The sequence below is a fragment of the Drosophila subpulchrella genome, chromosome X (genome assembly GCF_014743375.2).
Source record: "Drosophila subpulchrella strain 33 F10 #4 breed RU33 chromosome X, RU_Dsub_v1.1 Primary Assembly, whole genome shotgun sequence".
NCBI classification, from domain to species: domain Eukaryota; kingdom Metazoa; phylum Arthropoda; class Insecta; order Diptera; family Drosophilidae; genus Drosophila; species Drosophila subpulchrella.
The window spans coordinates 18592665-18612538 of NC_050613.1; the positions used below are offsets into that span (position 1 = coordinate 18592665).

At 41.5% G+C, this 19874-nt stretch overlaps 4 protein-coding genes across 5 annotated transcripts; 2 read left to right on the forward strand and 2 right to left on the reverse strand.

The window, feature by feature from the left end:
- The first annotated feature begins 58 nt into the window (after window positions 1-58).
- Window positions 59-9156, forward strand: LOC119556297 (gamma-tubulin complex component 3). The gene is made up of 5 exons (XM_037868371.1): window positions 59-444; window positions 979-2346; window positions 2458-2650; window positions 2715-3036; window positions 7861-9156. The coding sequence occupies exons 1-5, from the start codon at window positions 333-335 to the stop codon at window positions 8581-8583; spliced, it is 2718 nt and encodes a 905-aa protein (XP_037724299.1). The 5' UTR covers window positions 59-332; the 3' UTR covers window positions 8584-9156.
- On the reverse strand, window positions 3643-5314 carry LOC119556299 (peroxisomal multifunctional enzyme type 2). Of its 2 annotated transcripts, XM_037868373.1 has the most exons (3): window positions 5237-5314; window positions 5001-5155; window positions 3643-4044 (listed from the first exon to the last, which is right to left on the reverse strand). In XM_037868373.1, exons 2-3 carry the CDS (start codon window positions 5131-5133, stop codon window positions 3830-3832), a joined length of 348 nt encoding a protein of 115 aa, XP_037724301.1. In that variant the 5' UTR covers window positions 5134-5155; window positions 5237-5314; the 3' UTR covers window positions 3643-3829. The 2 variants fall into 2 exon arrangements, with proteins under 2 accessions (XP_037724301.1, XP_037724302.1); XM_037868374.1 differs by lacking the exon at window positions 5237-5314 and having other exon boundaries at window positions 5001-5163.
- LOC119556298 (probable methylthioribulose-1-phosphate dehydratase) lies at window positions 6344-7435 on the reverse strand. The gene is made up of 3 exons (XM_037868372.1): window positions 7222-7435; window positions 6685-7155; window positions 6344-6612 (listed from the first exon to the last, which is right to left on the reverse strand). Exons 1-3 carry the CDS (start codon window positions 7347-7349, stop codon window positions 6528-6530), a joined length of 684 nt encoding a protein of 227 aa, XP_037724300.1. The 5' UTR covers window positions 7350-7435; the 3' UTR covers window positions 6344-6527.
- A 263-nt stretch (window positions 9157-9419) lies between the features above and the next one.
- LOC119556474 (AP-3 complex subunit delta) lies at window positions 9420-19730 on the forward strand. Its single transcript, XM_037868724.1, has 13 exons — window positions 9420-9711; window positions 11063-11158; window positions 12604-12732; window positions 12802-12942; window positions 12999-13128; window positions 13211-13350; window positions 15043-15116; window positions 15882-16030; window positions 16483-17159; window positions 17228-17870; window positions 17934-18080; window positions 18139-18271; window positions 18338-19730. The coding sequence occupies exons 1-13, from the start codon at window positions 9613-9615 to the stop codon at window positions 18945-18947; spliced, it is 3168 nt and encodes a 1055-aa protein (XP_037724652.1). The 5' UTR covers window positions 9420-9612; the 3' UTR covers window positions 18948-19730.
- The last annotated feature ends 144 nt before the right edge of the window (window positions 19731-19874 follow it).

Genomic DNA, 19874 nt, shown 5'->3' on the forward strand with positions numbered 1-19874 from the left:
TCTGTCTGGCCAGTGTGTACCCACCACTGGAAACTCCGCTTTTGGCATTGACCAGTTTTCCAAATACGGTATCACTGCGTTAAAATATTTTATTAAATTTTTAACAAAGTAGGCGCCAATTGTTCGCTTTTTGGCCTATACCACCGTAACTTTCGGCCAAGCGTAGCAATTGAAGGTGATTTTAGGCCAGCTACTGTACGGGAATCAGAAGCCCGTGTGCAATTGGCCACCAGTTGTTGCCCACTTCGCATCTCCAAGCTATTTTGGTTGTCGCGCGCCCCATTTGGATTTATGAATATAGGAGTGATTAACTCCGATCACTGTCCACCAGGATGTCGCAGGAAAACTCGGGGGCCGATGTGGCCGGCCTGACCTCCAGATTGGCGGATCTCCTGTCGGACTTGTGCCTGACCATAGAGGGCAAACAACCGCCCCAAGTTCAAGGTAAGAGGGATTGGGATTGGATATCTGGGATTACTCACTGGGTTGTCCACAAAGGAGGCATTCTCTCCATCCGCCATCTTGGGGCTATCCCTTATGAGGGTGGAACCTCAAGATGGCCTTCCCAAATCAGAAACATACCAGGTATGGATGGTATTTTGCCTAGGATAGGAGTCCTTGTAAAAGAGATAATATCAAACATTATGGAACTGAAAGTCCTTTAAAGAATACATTATATGTCTTAAATTAGTACCTACATTTCATTCCTAACATTTGAGGTATGAACTAGTAACACCTGCTTTATAAAAAGGGTTTAAAGAAAACTTAGAACATTACTAATGTCAATACTTAAAGGATATAATGATATAAGAACTTGGGATATATTATAAGCTCTTAAGCAATTAATAATTTAGAAAATTACCTTTTTTATTTAGTAACTAGGTTGACCTTTGTGTATCTTGACTTAGTTTTAAGGATTTTACTCCCAAGGATACTATTCTATATATTTAATCATGTACATTTATCCCATTTCCATAGATGAAACCCTGGCGCGTGTAGCCAAGTGCCTAACGCCCAATACTGGCTCCACTTACAATTCGATACCCCTATCCGAACACGAATGCGTCCAAAAGACCATGAAGATCCTAAGGGCCCGGGGAGAAGTGGATGGCATGGATACAGCGGAACACTTCTACGAGCTCTACAGGAAGCTGTTGCAAATAAAGCTCGATCCCCAGGTGCGTCACTCGCTGATGGGCTACCTGCTCTTGATGGCCGACAAGCAGACTACGAATGGAGAAGCAGGACTGCTCTCCGCTCAATCCGATAATCTCAGCCAGGCTTTGGGCAATCGTACAGCCCCCAGTGCGAACCTCACCTCAGGGGTTGGCTCCTATGCAACAGGCACCAGCAGCCATAATGGCAATGGATTGTCCGAGAGAGATGCAGTTGACGGAGCCGGAGGCGGAGGCTATAGCTACGATCCCACACAATCCAGCGCCGGATTGGGCAAAAAGACCTTGCCCAACTACGTGGAGATGCAGGCACAACAAAAGTTCGATGAGCAACAGGAGATAGTGTTGAATGCCATCTACTCCTTCACCGGCGTTCAGGGGAAATATTTGAAAAAGGACGTGGTCACTGGACGTTTTAAGCTGGATCCGCTAAGCTCTGAGTCGCTGACCACGGGCCAGGCGGGCATGTTGCTTCGGCTCTCCGAACTGGGCTACTACTACGATCGCGTGACCAAGTTTGCGGACGTGTCCACTGGCTTCAATGCCATGGGCTGCATGGGTCAGGCCCTGATGTCCAAGCTGAAGGAGGAGCTGTCTGAATTCCATGGTCAGGTGTCCGAGCTCCACGACGAAATGAATCTCTATCGCAAGGCCCAAATGAATTGGAATGGGGGCTGCGGAGGTGAGCCGAGTGATAAACACGAACTGACGCTCTTCAAGCTGCTCGCATGGTACATGAAGCCACTGCACCGGTTGCAGTGGCTCACCAAAATCGCCGACGCCTGCCAGATGAAGAAGGGCGGCGAATTGGCATCGACCGTTTACGATTTACTGGACAACGGGCACTCGATGGTCAACAAATTGGTGGTGGACATCCTCACCGCGATTTGTGGCCCGCTGGTGCGCATGATCTCCAAGTGGATGCTGGAGGGCGGCATTAACGATATACACAGCGAGTTCTTTGTGGAGTCACTCAATGATGTGGGTGCGGATCGGCTCTGGCATGATAAGTTCCGCCTGCGACTGCCCATGCTGCCAAAGTTTGTGCCAATGGATCTGGCCGATAAGATTCTCAAAACGGGCAAGTGCATCAACTTTCTAAGGGAAATCTGCGAGATGCAGGGACTGATGAAGGGGCGCGACGAACTCAAGAAGGTCATGGATAATAAAGGTGAGTGGTTGGCCCAACTTTTAAGTTATATTTTTATTTATAGACGAGTGCCTCGACCAATTCCTGTTACTCACCTAAAATCTAAATAAATTCCATTGTTTTTTCTTGCAGTTGATCAATTCTTTTCGTACGTGCCGGACACCAGCTGGCATGCGGCTGTGGAAACGTGCTACCAGCAGACCTCCAAACATGTCCTGGACATTATGGTGGGTCCCCACAAGCTGCTGGATCACCTGCAGGGAATGCGTCGCTATTTGCTGCTGGGCCAGGGCGACTTTGTCAGCATACTCATCGAGAATATGAAGTGCGTTTCGTGTGTATAGACATAGATATTTTATATATATTGTACTTATAATCCCCCTTTGCAGAGACGAACTTGAGCGCAACGGCGGTGATATATATGCCCACGATCTCTCCTCCATGTTGGATGCCGCTCTACGCTGCACAAATGCCCAGTACGATGATCCGGATATACTCAACCACCTGGATATAGTGGTGCAACGTCCGTACATCGGGGATAAGGGCTGGGACATCATCTCGCTGAAGTACATCGTCCAGGGACCACTGGCCACCATGCTGGAGCCCACCATGCCCACGTACAAGCTGCTCTTCAAGCCCCTCTGGCGCATGAAGCACATGGAGTTCGTGCTCTCGATGAAGATCTGGAAGGAGCAGATGGGCAATGCCAAGGTGAGTGCGCTGGCTATTTGATAACTTATCGGTATCTCGAGTGCATTATGATTGGCGGGAGTCACTCGGAGTGCACATGTATCTGATCTGGCATTGGAATTTGTATTTTAAGGGTATCACAGTTGAACGAAAGAGTCCCAAAACGCCAAACTTTGGTCCACAGAGCTTAAAATTCCAATATATACGATTTATACATTATAATATATTATATATAATAGCTGATCGTAGGCTAACTGCTATTTGTTATAATCTCTTTGTAAGAAAGCCAAGAATTCATTCGTTCTTAATGAGTATTTAAAAATATTCGAGGTCTTTGACACTCTATTTATTAACCTAATTAACCTGAAATAAGGCTTATCTTATTGGAAAAGGTAATGCATTCAAATTTATAGATTAAAACAATTCAAACATTTATAGAAACAAAGCCAAACTGGCAACACAGATGCAGGGCTATCTTTTTTGTGTTGAAAGGAAGTCGAAGTTCGAAAGGTTTGGTGTCAAGAAATCGCCTATACAACCTTGATAAGATTACCCTTGTAATCTAATCCGCGGCGATTACCCACTTACCGATAAACCATCCACAGTATCAAAGTGCACAAGAGTTGGTCGTTCGTTTTCGCCTTATGTATTATTTTCTAGTTTTTTGTAGACGATTTCCCGTACAAAAATAACATTAATTATGTGGTGAAACAAAAACACGAATACAGATTACAAATTACACACAAAAAAAAAGAGTAATAAAGAACACACACACAAGTTGGTGAGGAATGTGCTGGCTGGTCCGGTGATCCCTTTACAACTTGGCGTCGGTCTTCAGGAGCGGCGCCAGCTTCTGGGTGAGCATGATGTTGCCGGCGATCTTCAGCTTGCCCTTCATGAAGGCAGCCTGGGGGTTCAGCTTGCCCAGGGCGATGTCAACCATGTCCTCGTCGGCGACCGTCAGGGTGGTGTCCACCTTGATGCCCTGGGCGGGTCCCTCGTAGGCCTTGGCGTTCTTGCAGTCCAGAGCTGAAAGTGGGCGGTACGAATTAGTTGTTTAGTTTTTAATGGGGTCCTTAAAACTATCAGAACTTAGACTTCATATGGCCTTTGAACTCTTAGACCCCCCACTACCAAAATCTATATTAAAAGAGTAAACATATTGAAATTGAATGAAATATATGGAATCCGAATTTTAGACCTGCCAGTACCGAAATCTACACCAAAAGAGTAAACATTTTGAATATTCCTTTAAAAATCCGATATCTTATACCTCCCAGTATCAAAATCTATACCTAAAGATTAAACATTTTAAATATTCCTTTAAAAATACAGACATATAAAAAAAAAGAACCGAACTCTTAGACCTACCAGTAATATTTTAAATATTCCTTTTTTAAGAACAGATATAAATATATGGGATCCGAACTTTAGACCTCCCAGTTAAGAAAATTACACTAAAAGAGATAACATTTAAAATTTTTTTTAAATACAGGTTAGTTAAGGCTTTGTATTTAACCGGTAGAATCCAAAGGTATTTTAAGAATTGTTTTAGAAATTCCTTTAACATTGTTAATGCTAACTAGCCTAATTAAAATTTGCTTTTTGTGGGGTCTCTATAATGTATTTCTCGATCGAACAAATAGGCAATGCAGTACTTATGATAATGGCAACAGTTGGTGCCGAAGTACAAACGCTGTGCACTTTGAACTGTGACTACTAGAAAATGCAAAGCTCGCATGGAAAGACCACGTATGTAATGGCAAGGGCAGGGGTGGGGAACAAGGGATAAGAAATCCCTGTTTCCAAAAAAAATACAATTTTTTTTTACTACTATACTATGCTATATACAAACATTGCATGACTATCACTATGAAAACAAAGAACCCCCCTCACAGTTTACCGCCACCACTGTTTTTTGGAGGGTGTGCCCCCTTTCGGGGGGGTGTTTCCATGGGCGCAATTAGCCAGCCATCAGTACTTACTCCACTCCTTGGCCACCTTGCCGTCCTTGGTGATTTTGTACAGGAACACTCCGTTGACCGCCTTGGCCTTGGCCTCGTTCTCCTTCAATCCATCGATGATCTTCTGGAAAACGGCGTCCGACTGCAGAGACATGGTTGTTGTTGTGTGTGTATTTCTGTGTGTTTTTCCGGTAATGAAAAAAATTGGGAAATTGGGAAAAATATTCGTTTGTTTGTGCGTCGTTGAAAATGCTTACGCTTGGAGCGGAGAACGCGAAATAATGAGCAGACAGCGTGCAATAGCCCAATTTATTGTCGCTTTTTCTCACTTCACTCCCCTTGTCGCGTGAGAGCGAGATGGCTATATAGCGGAGAGCCGGTCAGATATGCCGCACTCACTCGCACCCGTAGTGTTTGCCTATGCGGTGCGTCGCATTGTTGTTTCATTCATGCAGAGCGCTGTTAGCCAGCTGATGCACATTGGGCTTAAAGTCAATGAGAAGTGCAGAGAAAAAGGTAAACTTTTAGATTCATTTGAATTTAATATTTTTTATTTTTAATTCATGAAAAGCGAAACAACTTCTTTCATTTCTATTAAAAAGGAAACAATTTAGTTTTTGCCATTTAACCAACAAATATTTAACAGGCTTATGGAATAGCGAACCTTTTGCAGTATTTATTGAATAGGCAAAGATGAAAAGCTGGGTATAAAATTTAACAGTGCTTAAAATACTTCAAGCTATATTCTCACTGTAGCATAAGTTGCTATATATAGTATCTATAAGGAAAATAAATTCTATTTAATTTTTTCCCTCACAAAAAAAAACAAAAAATACTGTTTAATGTAATGTCTAACTTTTTTATCACCTCCAAACCACTGTGACAGGTGTGGAGTTTAGACTTTAACATTAGCAGAGGCCGCTTAACATGGACCCGTAACAGCGGTTATCAGCTGTTGAGCATGGCTGTTACCACGCTCCCTAGTCCAAGTTTTAGTGCAAAGTGCGCACTCAGTTTGAAATGCCCATAAAACGGCGATAAGGCTTCAAGAGTCTTTAGATTATTGCGGGAAAAATATGCCACCTCACGAGCGAGCTCATTCAAGAGATATTATTAACCCTAGCTAGAAAATATACATATGTACAATTACAAAATTGCTTGAATATTTCCTGTTCCCATTTGCGCTTTAAATATTATAGAATTTTTATTTTAACTTGTGGTTTTACCTAGAGAAAATTCCATCTACACAAATTTAAACATTTCCTTATCATAAACCATATATAAAACCAAAAAATCTTCAAAGAAACTTAAGATATACCTGAATCCTAATGGTATCTTTGAATAAATATGCTATTTAACACAGATATTTTTTTAAGTTTTGGTTTTTATTAACATGTGTATATTTAGCCAATTAATGTGTATAATGGCATATATTTTTCAGTACTATAACCTTGCATTGGTCAGAAAATGTCTGATGATAAATGCAGTATAAGGCCTTTATAGGGTTAAACAGTGAATGGCGTGTGTATTTTAATCAGCTCAAGTTCCTTAGGAGCTCTCGAACTTCTCCGGATCAATTCCGGCCTTTTTCATTTCCACGGCAATGGAGAAGAGATAGTCATAGCATTCCGACCTGGTTTTTATATAAAAATAAATGTTAGGGATGAATGTAATGGGAAGACATAATAATAAAAGAGAAACCCACATGGTCTTGGCCTTCTCCCAGTTCTGTCCCCAAACGTAGACCCCGTGTCGTCGCACCAGGATGGCACTGCAGCCCGGATGCTCCATCATGGCGGCGTACATGCTGTCGGCGAGGTCGCGTTCAAAGGGTGTATTCTCGATGATGGGGACGACCAGTTCCTCGTCGTAGCGCAGATATCGCTTATCCGCCTCATCGTACACGCCCTTGATCATCTCCAAGTGGGTGCAGCGGAAGGTCTTCCCCGGCCACAGGAGCGTGGCCATAACGGCGTGCTGGGAATGGGTGTGAATGACAGCGCCCGCCTGGCGATGTTGGTAGGCCAGCATGAAGAGCGGGGTGCACTGGCTCTTCTTCAAGCCCCTGATCTCCGGCGGCAGCTGCAGATCCTTGCCGGTGATGTCCTGCACAAACAGATCCTCCGGCTGCATTCGCTCCTTCTGGACGCCCGATGGTGCTATGTAGATCTCATCGCTGGGTGCAGGGGATTATGATGAGGATTAGTATATGTGTGTGACTTGGATTACCATCCCCACTCACTTGTGCTTGATGCTCATGCCACCTCCTGTGCCGGTGACCCAGCCCAGGTGATAGAACTGCCTGCATAGCGATGGAATCAGGTGGCGCGGATGCTCCGGCGGCAGATCTTTGAAGATCGAGAGGGCCATCTCGCTGACAACGTGACTTAAAGCTGATAAGCCAGATAAAGATAAAGGGAATCTGAAAGCGACGACGAATCGCGGATGTAAACAATTCTGAAATCGATAGTCGCACTTATCGGCTGTGACCTGCAATCGGTCTATCGCTGTTAGACGGCGTTGCCATCACAATCTAATTTTTCAAATTTAATACATTTTTAAAATATCTAGGGATTATTTCCCTTATAAAATTATTTTCCGATACAATTTTTATGAAACGGGATATAACTAATAATACCTCTCTTAAATTTAAAAATGTTATAGAAATATTTATAGTTTTGTTAAGAAATAGATTCAAGTTAGTTAATTGTAGCCAGAAAAGGATTTATTCATTGGCGATTGATGAATAAAAAAATAAAGAAAACATATCGTTAAATATAAAACTGAAATATTTGTATTATAAACAATTAATACAAAATCTTATCAACCTTAAACTAAAAGCACTTAAATCAATTTTATATTAACCGAGATATATTTTTAGACTCTTCGCCCGATGAATGCAGAGATCGGCAAGGCGTCACACCGCCTGAACCTCTTCACGTCGGAGATCATGCACTTCATCCACCAGATGCAGTACTATGTGCTCTTCGAGGTGATCGAGTGCAACTGGGTGGAGCTGCAGAAGAAGATGCAGCAGGCGACGGCCCTCGACGACATCCTGGAGGCCCACGAGAAGTTCCTGCAAACCATCAAGGTGGGCTGCTTTGTCAGCAACGAAACGGACATGGAGCACTCTCTGGAGACGGTGTACGAGAACATTATCTGTTTGGAGACCTGGCAGTCGAACTTCTACAAGGAGTGCTTCCAGGAGATGACCGCCCGCCAGGAGCTGGCCAAAGAGGTAGAGAAGTCGGAGAAGCAGGGCGTCTTTGGCCTGACCAGCGAACTGAAGTTGCAGCGCGACCAAGAGAAGAATATCTTTGCCCAGAAGATCGAGACCGCCTGTCATGGGCTGGAAGTCATAGCAACCGCCTACGAAAAGGCCGTGAGCAGTTTCCTAATGGCTCTCAACTCCAGCCACGATCCGAATCTCCAGCTCTTTGGCACACGTCTCGACTTTAACGAGTACTACAAGAAGCGGGACACCAATCTGAGCAAACCGCTTACCTTTGAGCACATGCGCATGAGCAATGTGTTTAGCCTTAACAACAGAAACACCCCAAATAGTCGGTTCGTTATCCACGCGCCGACCACCAAGGAATAGCACCCAGTGTCCTTGGTATCACATCAACCCAGTGCCAATATCCGAATCATCAGGCCACACCATTACATCCAGTTTAACTGCGGCTAAATAATTGAGATATCCCCATCACACCATTAAAGCTTAGCGAATGAGGCAAGCTAAGGCAACCAAAAGCAATCAAGCAAACTAATCCAACTATTTACTAAGCTACTTTGAAACGAAAGGAATAAGAACCTGCACTTAAACACATGTATATCTCAAGCATTTCCGTCAATCGGCTGGCTGCAAGCCATTAACCTAAGATATCTCGAATATTAATCACTCATTTTTGAATTTTTTTAGTAGTTGTAATCGAAAGTATTAAACGGAGATTCGTTGGTCGAAAGGCGCACATTGTTTTCCTTTAAGTGCCCTAATTTTATACATCGAAGCTTAGTTAAAACTCCTAACATCCTAAGTGCGTTTGTCAATTGCCCAGTGGTAATTAAAAAGTAAGCGTAAAGAAATGTTGCGTATTTTAAATGGAAAAGTTAGAGAACATTTTAAAATGTTAATGTTTTGAACAGTTTTAAACCGTAATGCGAGCTCGAAATAAACGCTTAATTGCATTAAAAATGTGTTTTCTTTTTCTCTTAGACTTAAAATAAATATATAACCTAATGATAAAATTAATTTGATCAAAAGGAATATTTTTATTATAAATTAGTCTATTCCCCTCTCGCTCTATTTCAAATTTCCGACTATCGAGAGCAATCGATAGTCCGTGTATCGGGTTTAGCGAGTACACCCACCACATTCACATGGGAAAATATCGATTTTGGGCAAACATCGATAGCATCGATTAATGGGCACTTTTTGTTCCACCTCTAGTGTGCTGGTGTTAAATTAAAAAAACGAAAACAAATCGGAAAAAGACGGAAGTGAGTGCTTTCTGCTGACGCCGGTGCTGTGCTGAAATCGCCTCGCCAAAATAGTCAAATTCCTCGAGTGAGATACCGATTGCAAAGCGTAGCAGCGAAACGGAGAGTAGTGAAAAACCCCACGGCAAACATGGCACTGAAGAAAGTGAAGGGTAACTTTTTCGAGCGTATGTTTGATAAAAACCTCACCGATTTGGTGCGCGGCATTAGGAACAACAAGGATAATGAGGTAAGCGTATGCTGGACGAGCTGGCCCACACAAACGCCCCCACCCCCCTCTCCCCCCCAAAAAGCTGCCGCCCACAACAGCCACGCCCCCTGCGCCCCAGCTGTGCGTCCAATTAGAACTCGCTAATTGGCTGACAAATTTCGTTTGCATTAAGGGAATCTTATTAGAGTTTGGTGAGCGTGTGCATGTGTGTGTGTGTGTGTGTGTGTGGGTGAAAGTGGCAGTGGGTGTGTGGGTGTGTGTGCGTCGGCATCTGCCAACAATGCAAAAAGGAAGAGCAGGAAAAGCTGGAAAAGAGCCACGCAAAACCCAACGCGGAGTTTTCCCCACGCACTCACTTAATTAGCAAGTGCTTCTATCAAATATTTACCCATGTAAATTCCCCAATTGACTGTCTCTTTTTGGTCCTTATCAGTATGTTCTGCAGGATCGCCTAACGGTACTGCCTCTCTGTTCGGCACACTGAGAGAAATTTTCAGGGTTTAACATGCCACATTAAAGCAAGTACCAGCAAACCCCATACTATATTAGTTCAATCGGAATAATATTTCGGTTTAAAAAACAATTTTTTAATACATTTTATAAATTTGGAAAATAATATTTTACTTATGATTATAAACATGATTACTTAATTAAAAACAATTTAAAAATGTTAAATTGTTATATTAAGATGAGGAAATTTTAGGTTTAGAACCACAAAGTGAAGAAATTTTATTAAATATGTTAGAACAATGCATTTAATACATCATGACCATTGTAATTTTAGGAACTGAACATCATTTGATGAAATTTTATTAAATATGTTATAACCAATGTATTTAATACATCATGACCATTGTATTTTTAGGATCTGAACATTATTTTTCTCTGTGTCCGCTTCTTAACGCTGATTTACAGCTGTATTTAAATTAATAGCAGACCTTTTATGCGGTCATCCATCCTATTGAATGCGAAATGGGGAAAATATCAACTGTGGGAGGGAACCCTACATCATTAATATAAGCTACTCGTCGAGGTTTCTATGAAATTTATCAGCTTTTCATGGAGAAAAAACAAGAAGAAGAACAAGAATAGAGGGTCCTATGCTCTGATAAATTAAGTTTACTTAGAAAATAACTTTTTCAATATCAACATCACTATTATTTTGTTTGCAATCGTATGTCTTGGAATTTGTATTTACTTTGTTTCGCTTCTGTGGCTGTGTGTATGTGGGGGGTATAAAACTGATAGCCCCTCGACGATTCTCAGATATGTTTGTTGTTCTATGATGTGCTGCCATTGCACATTTCGCAATTCCACTTGGCGGACCACTCTATGTAAACAATTTGATTGAAATCAACTTTCTCCGCAGGCCAAATACATATCGACGTGCATCGAGGAGATCAAACAGGAGCTGCGACAGGACAATATCAGTGTCAAGTGCAATGCGGTGGCCAAGTTGACCTACGTAAGTGTATCCATTATTCTAGATTCCGACTTGGAGGCCTTGAGATATCACTCAAGATGTTAAGAGGAAGGAAAGATTTTCAACCTTTATAATAATCGAAATTTCTTCAGGAATATTTTGGAAAATATGTATGTAGAATCATAAATTGAATCATTTATTAAAAAGTTGGAACTCAAGAATTTCATTATTTCTCATTTGATAGATAGCAATATTTTGATAGATTGCAATCCTTGAGATATCACTCAAGTTATCAAAGGAAGAAAATATTTTCAAATTTTATTTTAAAATAATCGATATATAAATAATAATATAAATATTTTGAAAAATATGTTTTTAAATATAATTAAAAAGTAAACGAGTCAAGAACATCATAATCCCTGATTTCAATACATTGTAATTAGGTACTTATCATATTTCTGCCATTCAATTTTATAAAAATAGAAAAGCGTGTGGGAATAATTTAGAGAATTTGTTAATTGAGTTGAGTTTAATTTACTATAAAAAATAATAACATCATAATATCTCTTTTGATCAATAATAATATTCTTAAATTGAAGAATCTTTCGAATGTCAGAATTCCTTTCACACCCTGAAATAAGCTAAAACAACCTTTAGCCAACCTAAAGAGGATTCACATTCAAATTCCCTTGAAGAAGACGGCTTAGCGTTAGATTAAGAAATGCAGCTGCAGCGTGCATGCCCCGGAATCTGGTGGCAGCCATTCAAAGTCGGCGAAGTGCCTGGCTGCACTTGATGCAAATTGCCTGGGGTACGGGGGTCCTTGTAGGCAAGTGTGACAATAAGGACAAAAACAGCAACAGCCGTAGAAATAACAACTGAATCGGCGGAAACAAGGGGAGCAACAACAAAACCCCACGCCCCACGGTGGCCAGCTAACAAGCGATCCGAAAGATGCCATCAACAACATATAGTTAGTTGTCACAGTTGTGATGAAAATAATAGCACAGCAGGTGGGAAAATTGTTTTTTTTTAATACAAAAATATATTAGGTTCAGATATTTGTTGCTTATGTGGCAACCACTTGGGGTTACTTGGGATAAAATCAGTTTTTGGCTTAAACCTACACGATGTTAGGTATATGTGGTAAATTTTGAATGCTGTAGGTTAACTATTTTGGGTTCTGCTTTGAATTTTCCAATTTTGGGAAGTGTTTTATATATATATATATATTTTTCATGGTATACTAATGTATTTAAAGGGCGGGCTAAGGCAATTTTTTGCCCTCGGGCGTAAGGTGGGGAAACGAGCTGCAGCTAAAGAGATTTCAATGCTAACGAGTCCTTGGGCCTATCCTGCACACATATTTAATAGGGGCACACAGACACACATTTGAGAGGGGCCCTCTGCCACTTGGCACTTCAATTCGTTTGCACAAAATCAGCACAAAATGTTAATATTTATTGATTCGATTTCCATTTCGACAGATACAAATGCTGGGCTACGACATCTCCTGGGCGGGCTTCAACATCATCGAGGTGATGAGCTCATCCAGATTCACCTGCAAGCGAATTGGTTACCTGGCGGCCAGTCAATGTTTCCATCCGGATAGTGAGGTATTAATTATCACCTATAAAATATGTAAAGATACAATATTCACTAAATATTTATCTCTTCTTATAAAGCTCCTCATGCTGACCACCAATATGATACGCAAGGATCTCAACTCACAGAACCAATACGATGCCGGTGTGGCGCTGAGTGGACTTAGCTGCTTCATATCACCCGATCTGTCCCGCGATTTGGCCAATGATATTATGACACTGGTATTGCAGGAATCTTAGCATTTTAATTTAGTTTGCTATAGTCTCCCATCCCCCAGATGAGCTCCACAAAGCCGTATCTGCGCATGAAAGCCGTCCTTATGATGTATAAAGTATTTCTACGCTATCCCGAAGCATTGAGACCTGCATTTCCCAAACTCAAGGAGAAACTGGAGGATCCAGATCCAGGTTTAACCATAAAATATAGATGATAGATAGATGAATGGAATTTTATTTTGTGCATTTTTAAATGGATTTTCTCTATTTTTAGGTGTTCAATCAGCTGCCGTGAACGTTATTTGCGAATTAGCGCGTAAGAATCCAAAAAACTACCTGCCCCTAGCGCCCATCTTCTTCAAACTAATGACCACATCGACCAACAACTGGATGCTGATCAAGATCATCAAGCTGGTGAGTGCTGATCCACCTCACTGGCCACCCAAGATTCACAATGATTACGTTACTCTTAAGTTCCTGTTTTTAAGTATGTATCTTTTCGTTTTCGTTTGTTCCTTCGGACAAACATCGATATTTCGTTTTGCCGTATATGTATTATAAACATACGTATACTTTCTTTTATCTATGACAATGAATTTTTGTCTAACAAAAAGTTAATTAACACTACAACTACTCCTCCCCCTCTCCTCCCTCTGCTCCCGCTCCAAAAAAAAAAACAAACAAACCACTCCAAAAAAAAAATCTAATACTAATGAAAACCGAATGAAATGCCAAATAAAAATCGAATGAATTTTAGTTCGCGAGCCTCACGACAATTGAACCGGCGCTGGGACGCAAATTGACTCAGCCCCTAATTGAAATTATTTCCAGGTTTTTATCGGCGCGCTTTTCTTTAATCAGTCAAACGAAAAAATCCAATCCAGAAACTTATTTAAAAACCAGCACGCGCTTTGATTTTACTCTAAAGCATTTTACTATTTATGTTTTAGTTATTGAACAACCCTTATCGTTTCGTTGGACTATATGTTTTGGTATCCTAATTGTTTAAATGGAAGCAAAACACACAGATATTGTATACTTTAGTGTTTATTTTCAAGTTTCATTTGATTTATTCAAGGCCAAGCTGTAAGAGGTAGATTATTTTGGAACTACCTTTTAGAGTTTTGCCAGGATCTACATCATATTACCAACCACCACACCTCTAAAACACATGAGCGTCGTAATTGAATATTATAATTGTATTGAAATTACCCAAACAAATTGACTTTGCAATTTCAATGACACACTACTTTTTTACACACATGTTGATGCACATGATGTTCCATATCCTATCGAATGCATAAAGCTTATAGAAAATAAGATTGGTTGATTTTTTATTAGACTCAAGAATTCGCGTTTTTACATTTAAATCATGAAAGTTGTTTTTCAGTACGTCCGGAGAGTCCCCCAACTAATCACTAGCCCAAAATACACAGTCTAAATTTTAAAATAAATTGATTAATTTATTTGTTAACTCAAGAACCGTTTGGTTGCTTTTTTATTGGACTCAAGAATTCGCGTTTTTAAATTTTTACCGTGAAAGTTAACCATGATCAGTCTTCAGGATTGTTATATCTTTTTTTAAATAACTAATTTCTTTAAAAAATGATTAGTAATTTCGTAATACTATCGAACATATCGAAACCAATCTTAATCAACAAGCTTTTGTCCATTCACCTTCACCACCTCAATCCACCACGTCGTACTCCTTTGGCTTTTTTGTGTTGAAAACTGCTTAGTTCGCTTGATTTAATAAAACAAAAGTAAACTTTAAACCATAAAATGTATACCAAACAAACAAAAAAAAGAAAGCAAACACCCAAGACCCTCAGATACTCCAAATATATAGACATATCACCATGAGATCCGATCCGGAAGGAAAAAGACCACACCAAGAGTCAAAAACGAAGAACGATTAAACCAAACTCACAGCCAGTTTAATAGGAAGATAAATGTTCCATAGTGTTTTGATTTATTCTAACATTTTATTTTAAGTTTAGTTTTCGGTATTAGCTTTAGTTTTAGTTGTGGATAAGGACGTTGATGATTTCGATTGTATGTAAATTATAATTTTTTGCTTGTTTCTTTTTCTCTTTGCATTTGCAGTTTGGCGCTTTAACCCCCTTAGAACCCCGGCTAGGAAAGAAATTAATAGAACCACTCACAAATCTAATTCATAGGCAAGTGTTCTATCATTGCAAAAAAAAAAAAACAAAGAGAAATTAAGTGAACTAAAATAAGTTTCCCCGAAAGTGTGTGGAACACGATTGCAACAAAGCAAGGCGAAGGCAAAGAATCGAAATAAAAATGAGACCGATCAAAGGCCGATTAATATTGATCGATTAATAATTGAAGCTGCTCGATGATTGTGCGACTTAATATTAATCATATATAAGTTTTTATTATTTAATTGTATAAATATTCTAGCTTCTTATGTCCGTTACCTATCTCGCTCTCTCTCAACTTAGTACTGTCTTAGTACCATCCATTTCAGTTTTAACGTTTGCTTATCGATATTTTGCTTATCGAGCACACTCATTGAGAACAATACCGAATAACCAGTAAATTCGAAAAAAAAGCTGAACAAAAAAATCGAGCCGTTGCAGTTGTTGTTGTTGCTGTTGTTGGTTTTTCTTTTTTGGTTGCCTTTAATGCGTTTGCTTCGCAATTTTGTGTTAATCTATTGTCTATCGCTATAATCGCTAGTTGTTATCGCTACCACTAAACTGCTATCGATATTGCTGCTGTTGGTGTTGTTGTTGTTGCCATTGCTATTTGCTATTGTTGTAGTGCAATGTTTGTCGCTTTACCGCTGCTTACTCTTAATACAAGTTCCTTTTTTCTCAAACTAATACAAACCACAAAAAAAAAAAACCAACCAACCAAACCACCAACAAAAAACCGAATCAAAAACGAACCAAAAACCAAACCCAACTCACCAACAGCACCTCGGCGATGAGTCTCCTGTACGAGTGCATCAACACGGTGATCGCGGTGCTCATCAGCATCAGCAGCGGCATGCCCAACCACAGTGCCTCCATCCAGCTCTGCGTGCAGAAGCTGCGCATCCTCATCGAGGATTCGGACCAGAACCGTGAGTATTTTCGTTCCTCAGTTCGTTAAAATGTAGAATAGGAACATAGACATAAATTGATTAACAGTTTGGTGAATTTTTTATTGGACTCAAGAATTCGCGTTTAGGTGTATTCCCTATAAATGGTGTTCTCTAGTATGTCTGAAAAGTTCCTCAACTGAAATATGCAATCTAAATATTAAAATAAATTTATTAAATTATTTTTAATTGCAAAACAATTGGGATGATTTTTTATAGAACTCAAGAATTCGCGTTTTTACATTTTGACTATGAAAGTTGTTTTCCAGTATGTCTGTTACTTAAAAATCAAAAGTAAAATCTATATACATACGAATAAAATATACCAAAATCTAAAGAATTCGCGGTTAAATTTGATGTATTTTTGGGATTTTGTTTGAGGCACTGTTTGGCTGCAAAATAAGTATATTAATCATTACTTTCCCCTTTTCCAGTGAAATATCTTGGACTGTTGGCCATGTCGAAGATCCTGAAGACGCACCCGAAGAGCGTGCAGGCGCACAAGGACCTCATCCTCGCCTGCCTGGACGACAAGGACGAATCAATTCGCCTGCGCGCCCTGGACCTGCTCTACGGCATGGTCTCGAAGAAGAACCTCATGGAGATCGTTAAGCGTCTGCTGGGTCACATGGAGCGTGCGGAGGGATCCGCCTATCGGGACGAATTGCTCTACAAGGTGATCGAGATATGCGCCCAGAGTTCCTACCTGTATGTGACCAACTTTGAGTGGTATCTCACCGTGCTCGTGGAGCTTATCCAGCTGGAGGCGGGCTCGCGACACGGTCGCCTGATTGCAGAGCAACTGCTTGACGTGGCCATCCGCGTGCCCGTGGTGCGGCAATTCGCCGTCAATGAGATGACCAACCTGCTGGACACGTTCACCGTATCGGCGCAAAGTAACTCCATGTACGAGGTGCTCTACGCCGCCGCCTGGATCGTTGGCGAGTTTGCCGGCGAGCTGGAGGATGCGGAGAAGACGCTCAACATCCTGCTCCGTCCAAGGCAACTGCCCGGTCACATCCAGGGTGTCTATGTGCAGAACGTGATCAAGCTGTTTGCCCGCCTGGCCACCACGTGTTTGGAGGTTCAGGATCTGCCGGGATTAGTAAGAGTAAGTGCTGTCCACAGATCATTTTCAATAAAACCTTTTACTCATCGTTCTCGTGCTGACCTCTGTAGCTCTGCGATCATGTGCTGGATAAGCTGCAACACTTCATTGGTTCCAACGACATTGAGGTGCAAGAGAGGGCCAATTCCGCTTGCATGCTGATCGAGATGCTGCGTAACCAACTGACCACGACGGACGATGCCCTGGCAATGGATACTGCGACGACGGAGGGCTGCATTCCGCCACTGGCCATTGAGATTGTTCAGGAGATGACACTGCTATTCGCTGGCGAGCTGATACCGGTGGCGCCCAAGGCGCAACGGAAGGTGCCCCTGCCGGATGGCCTCGATTTGGACGAGTGGATCAACGCACCGCCACCGGAGGATGCGGCGAGCAGTTCCTCCTCGGAGCATGACAAGGATGAGCTCTTTGTTAGCGCCTCGCAAGGCGGCACGGGCGTTGATGGTGGCGGTGGCAGTGGTGGAGGAGGTGGCGGGGGCAAGCGGCGCCAGAGTCTGGAGCTGACGCCCGAACAACTGGAACGGCAGCGGATGGCACGGCTCATCGAGCAGTCAAACAATCCTCACTACCTCAAGTCCACGCCGACGGCGAGTGGTGGCTCGGCGAATGCCGATCAGTATGACAATATCGACGACATACCCATCACGGAGCTGCCGCTGGACATGGAGGGCGTGGCCGCTCTGCGCGTGGGCAGTGAGTTAACCGCATAGGTTTTCAAACCATCTGTGTATTTTACTTAAATATCCCTTTCTGCAGTTGTCAAGCGATCGGATAAGTACCTGCAGGAGCAACAGGCGGCTTCACAGGGCGGCAAGGATGGCAAGAAAAAGCATAAAAAGGGCAAGAAGAGCAAAAAGGCTAAGAACAAAGTGGCATACAACAGCAGCTCCGAATCGGAGGGAGGTAAGTTCGGGTTAACACCTCCTTGGGAATCTCATCAAACTTGTCTCCTTTTTTTCAGAGCCGAAGCCCTTGCACATTGTGAACACCACGCTGGACATGCCCGAGGGTGTTTCCATGTCGGACAGCGAGGACAAGGACGGCAAATACGATCCAAATGATCCGCATCGAGCCCTGGACATTGAACTGGACATGTAAGTGATGGAATGAATAATCTATCTAGACCATGAGCTTAAATTTTTCCCTAAACCTTTGCACAGAACGGACTTTGAGGCGCCCGCGGTGAGGTCCTCGTCCAAGAAGTCTGCGGCGGGTAAAGAGAATCTCAATGTGCCAGCGCAGTTGGCCGACGGCAGCAGTAGCACCTCCAAGAAGGATCGGAAAAAAGACAAGGATAAGGACAAGGACAAGGACAGGAAGGCGAAGCGGGTACACCGGGAGAGCAAGCGGGAACGCAAAGAGCGCGCTGCCCAGCCGGTGATTGATCTCATCGATGCCGACACGCCCACTCCAAGTCCCAGCCACACTTCCGCCCCCAGCAACAGCAACGACAACAACAATACTTCAAGCCTCCTTCCAGATGCTGCCGCCAAGCATCACAAAAAGAAGAAGAACAAGGAGAAGTCGCGGGAAGTGGGGCACGAAGAATCGACAACCGCTGCCGCCGGCATCAGCAATGTGGAGGTGGAGCCGGAGGAGCAGGTGGCGTCCAAGGCGCACAAGAAGAAGCATAAAAAGGAGAAGTCGCAGCGCAAGGAGAAGAAGGCTTCCGAATCTGCATCAGCATCCGTATCCGCATCCGCAACCGTTTCGGCCAGCGAATACGAACAGCCACTGGGAATCTCAACGCCCAGCAAAGAGATTTTTTAATTGCTAAGCTCCAAGTTCCACTATTATAATTATCATTAATACGATTGTGAAAACCTTGTTTTTTTTGTGTCGATTTATTAGGCGTTTATTTTAAAAACAAATTTGAGAAAGGAGCTTCAGACTTTCCATCTTCATTGAGTTGAAACAATTGCCTCCTAACAAAAAACTAAACAAATTATCGCTGCGATATAAAAACAAAACCAACATTGAACAAATTTAAATGCTAAAAAGAAAACTAAATCCACATAAACCGTATATATACATAATTATTAAAATATAGAACTGTAATTTTAAATTGTAAAATGCCGCCAGTCTGCCAATTGCGGCTTAAAAAAAGAAACAAGTATCAAACGGAAAAAAGATGGCTGGAAAATCACTATATAAAACTATAAATCATAAATCGATGCAGATCGATTCTTGTGTACTATCTATTTTTGATGAATTTGTAGCCTAGAGCATGCGATTCCACTAAAAACACACCCACAAAAACACAGACAATTATATACCTATAGTTATATAATATGGAATTTTATAAAGAATCCCACACAGAATAGAAACTGCATGGATTGTAAAAAACATAAACAAATTATATATGTATACATGTGAACCATATGAATCAAATATAAAGTACTGCTATACCATAATTACTAACTAAAACTGAGACAGAACGGAACAGAAGCTAAGTGAAATTATACATACATACATGCTATATTATATACAAACACCCACAAACACCCACATACAAGTATATAAACGTTAAATAAATGAAAAGTTGGAAATTCATTTGTTGTTGAATTTGGGATTGGAATAAATTGAAAGTATGCAAATTGATAATAGGTTCAATTTCGAATTGAATAATTTTATTTAATATTTGGTAACCTTAATTCAAAAGGAAAATACATATTTTGTATGTTTTCAATTTATAAT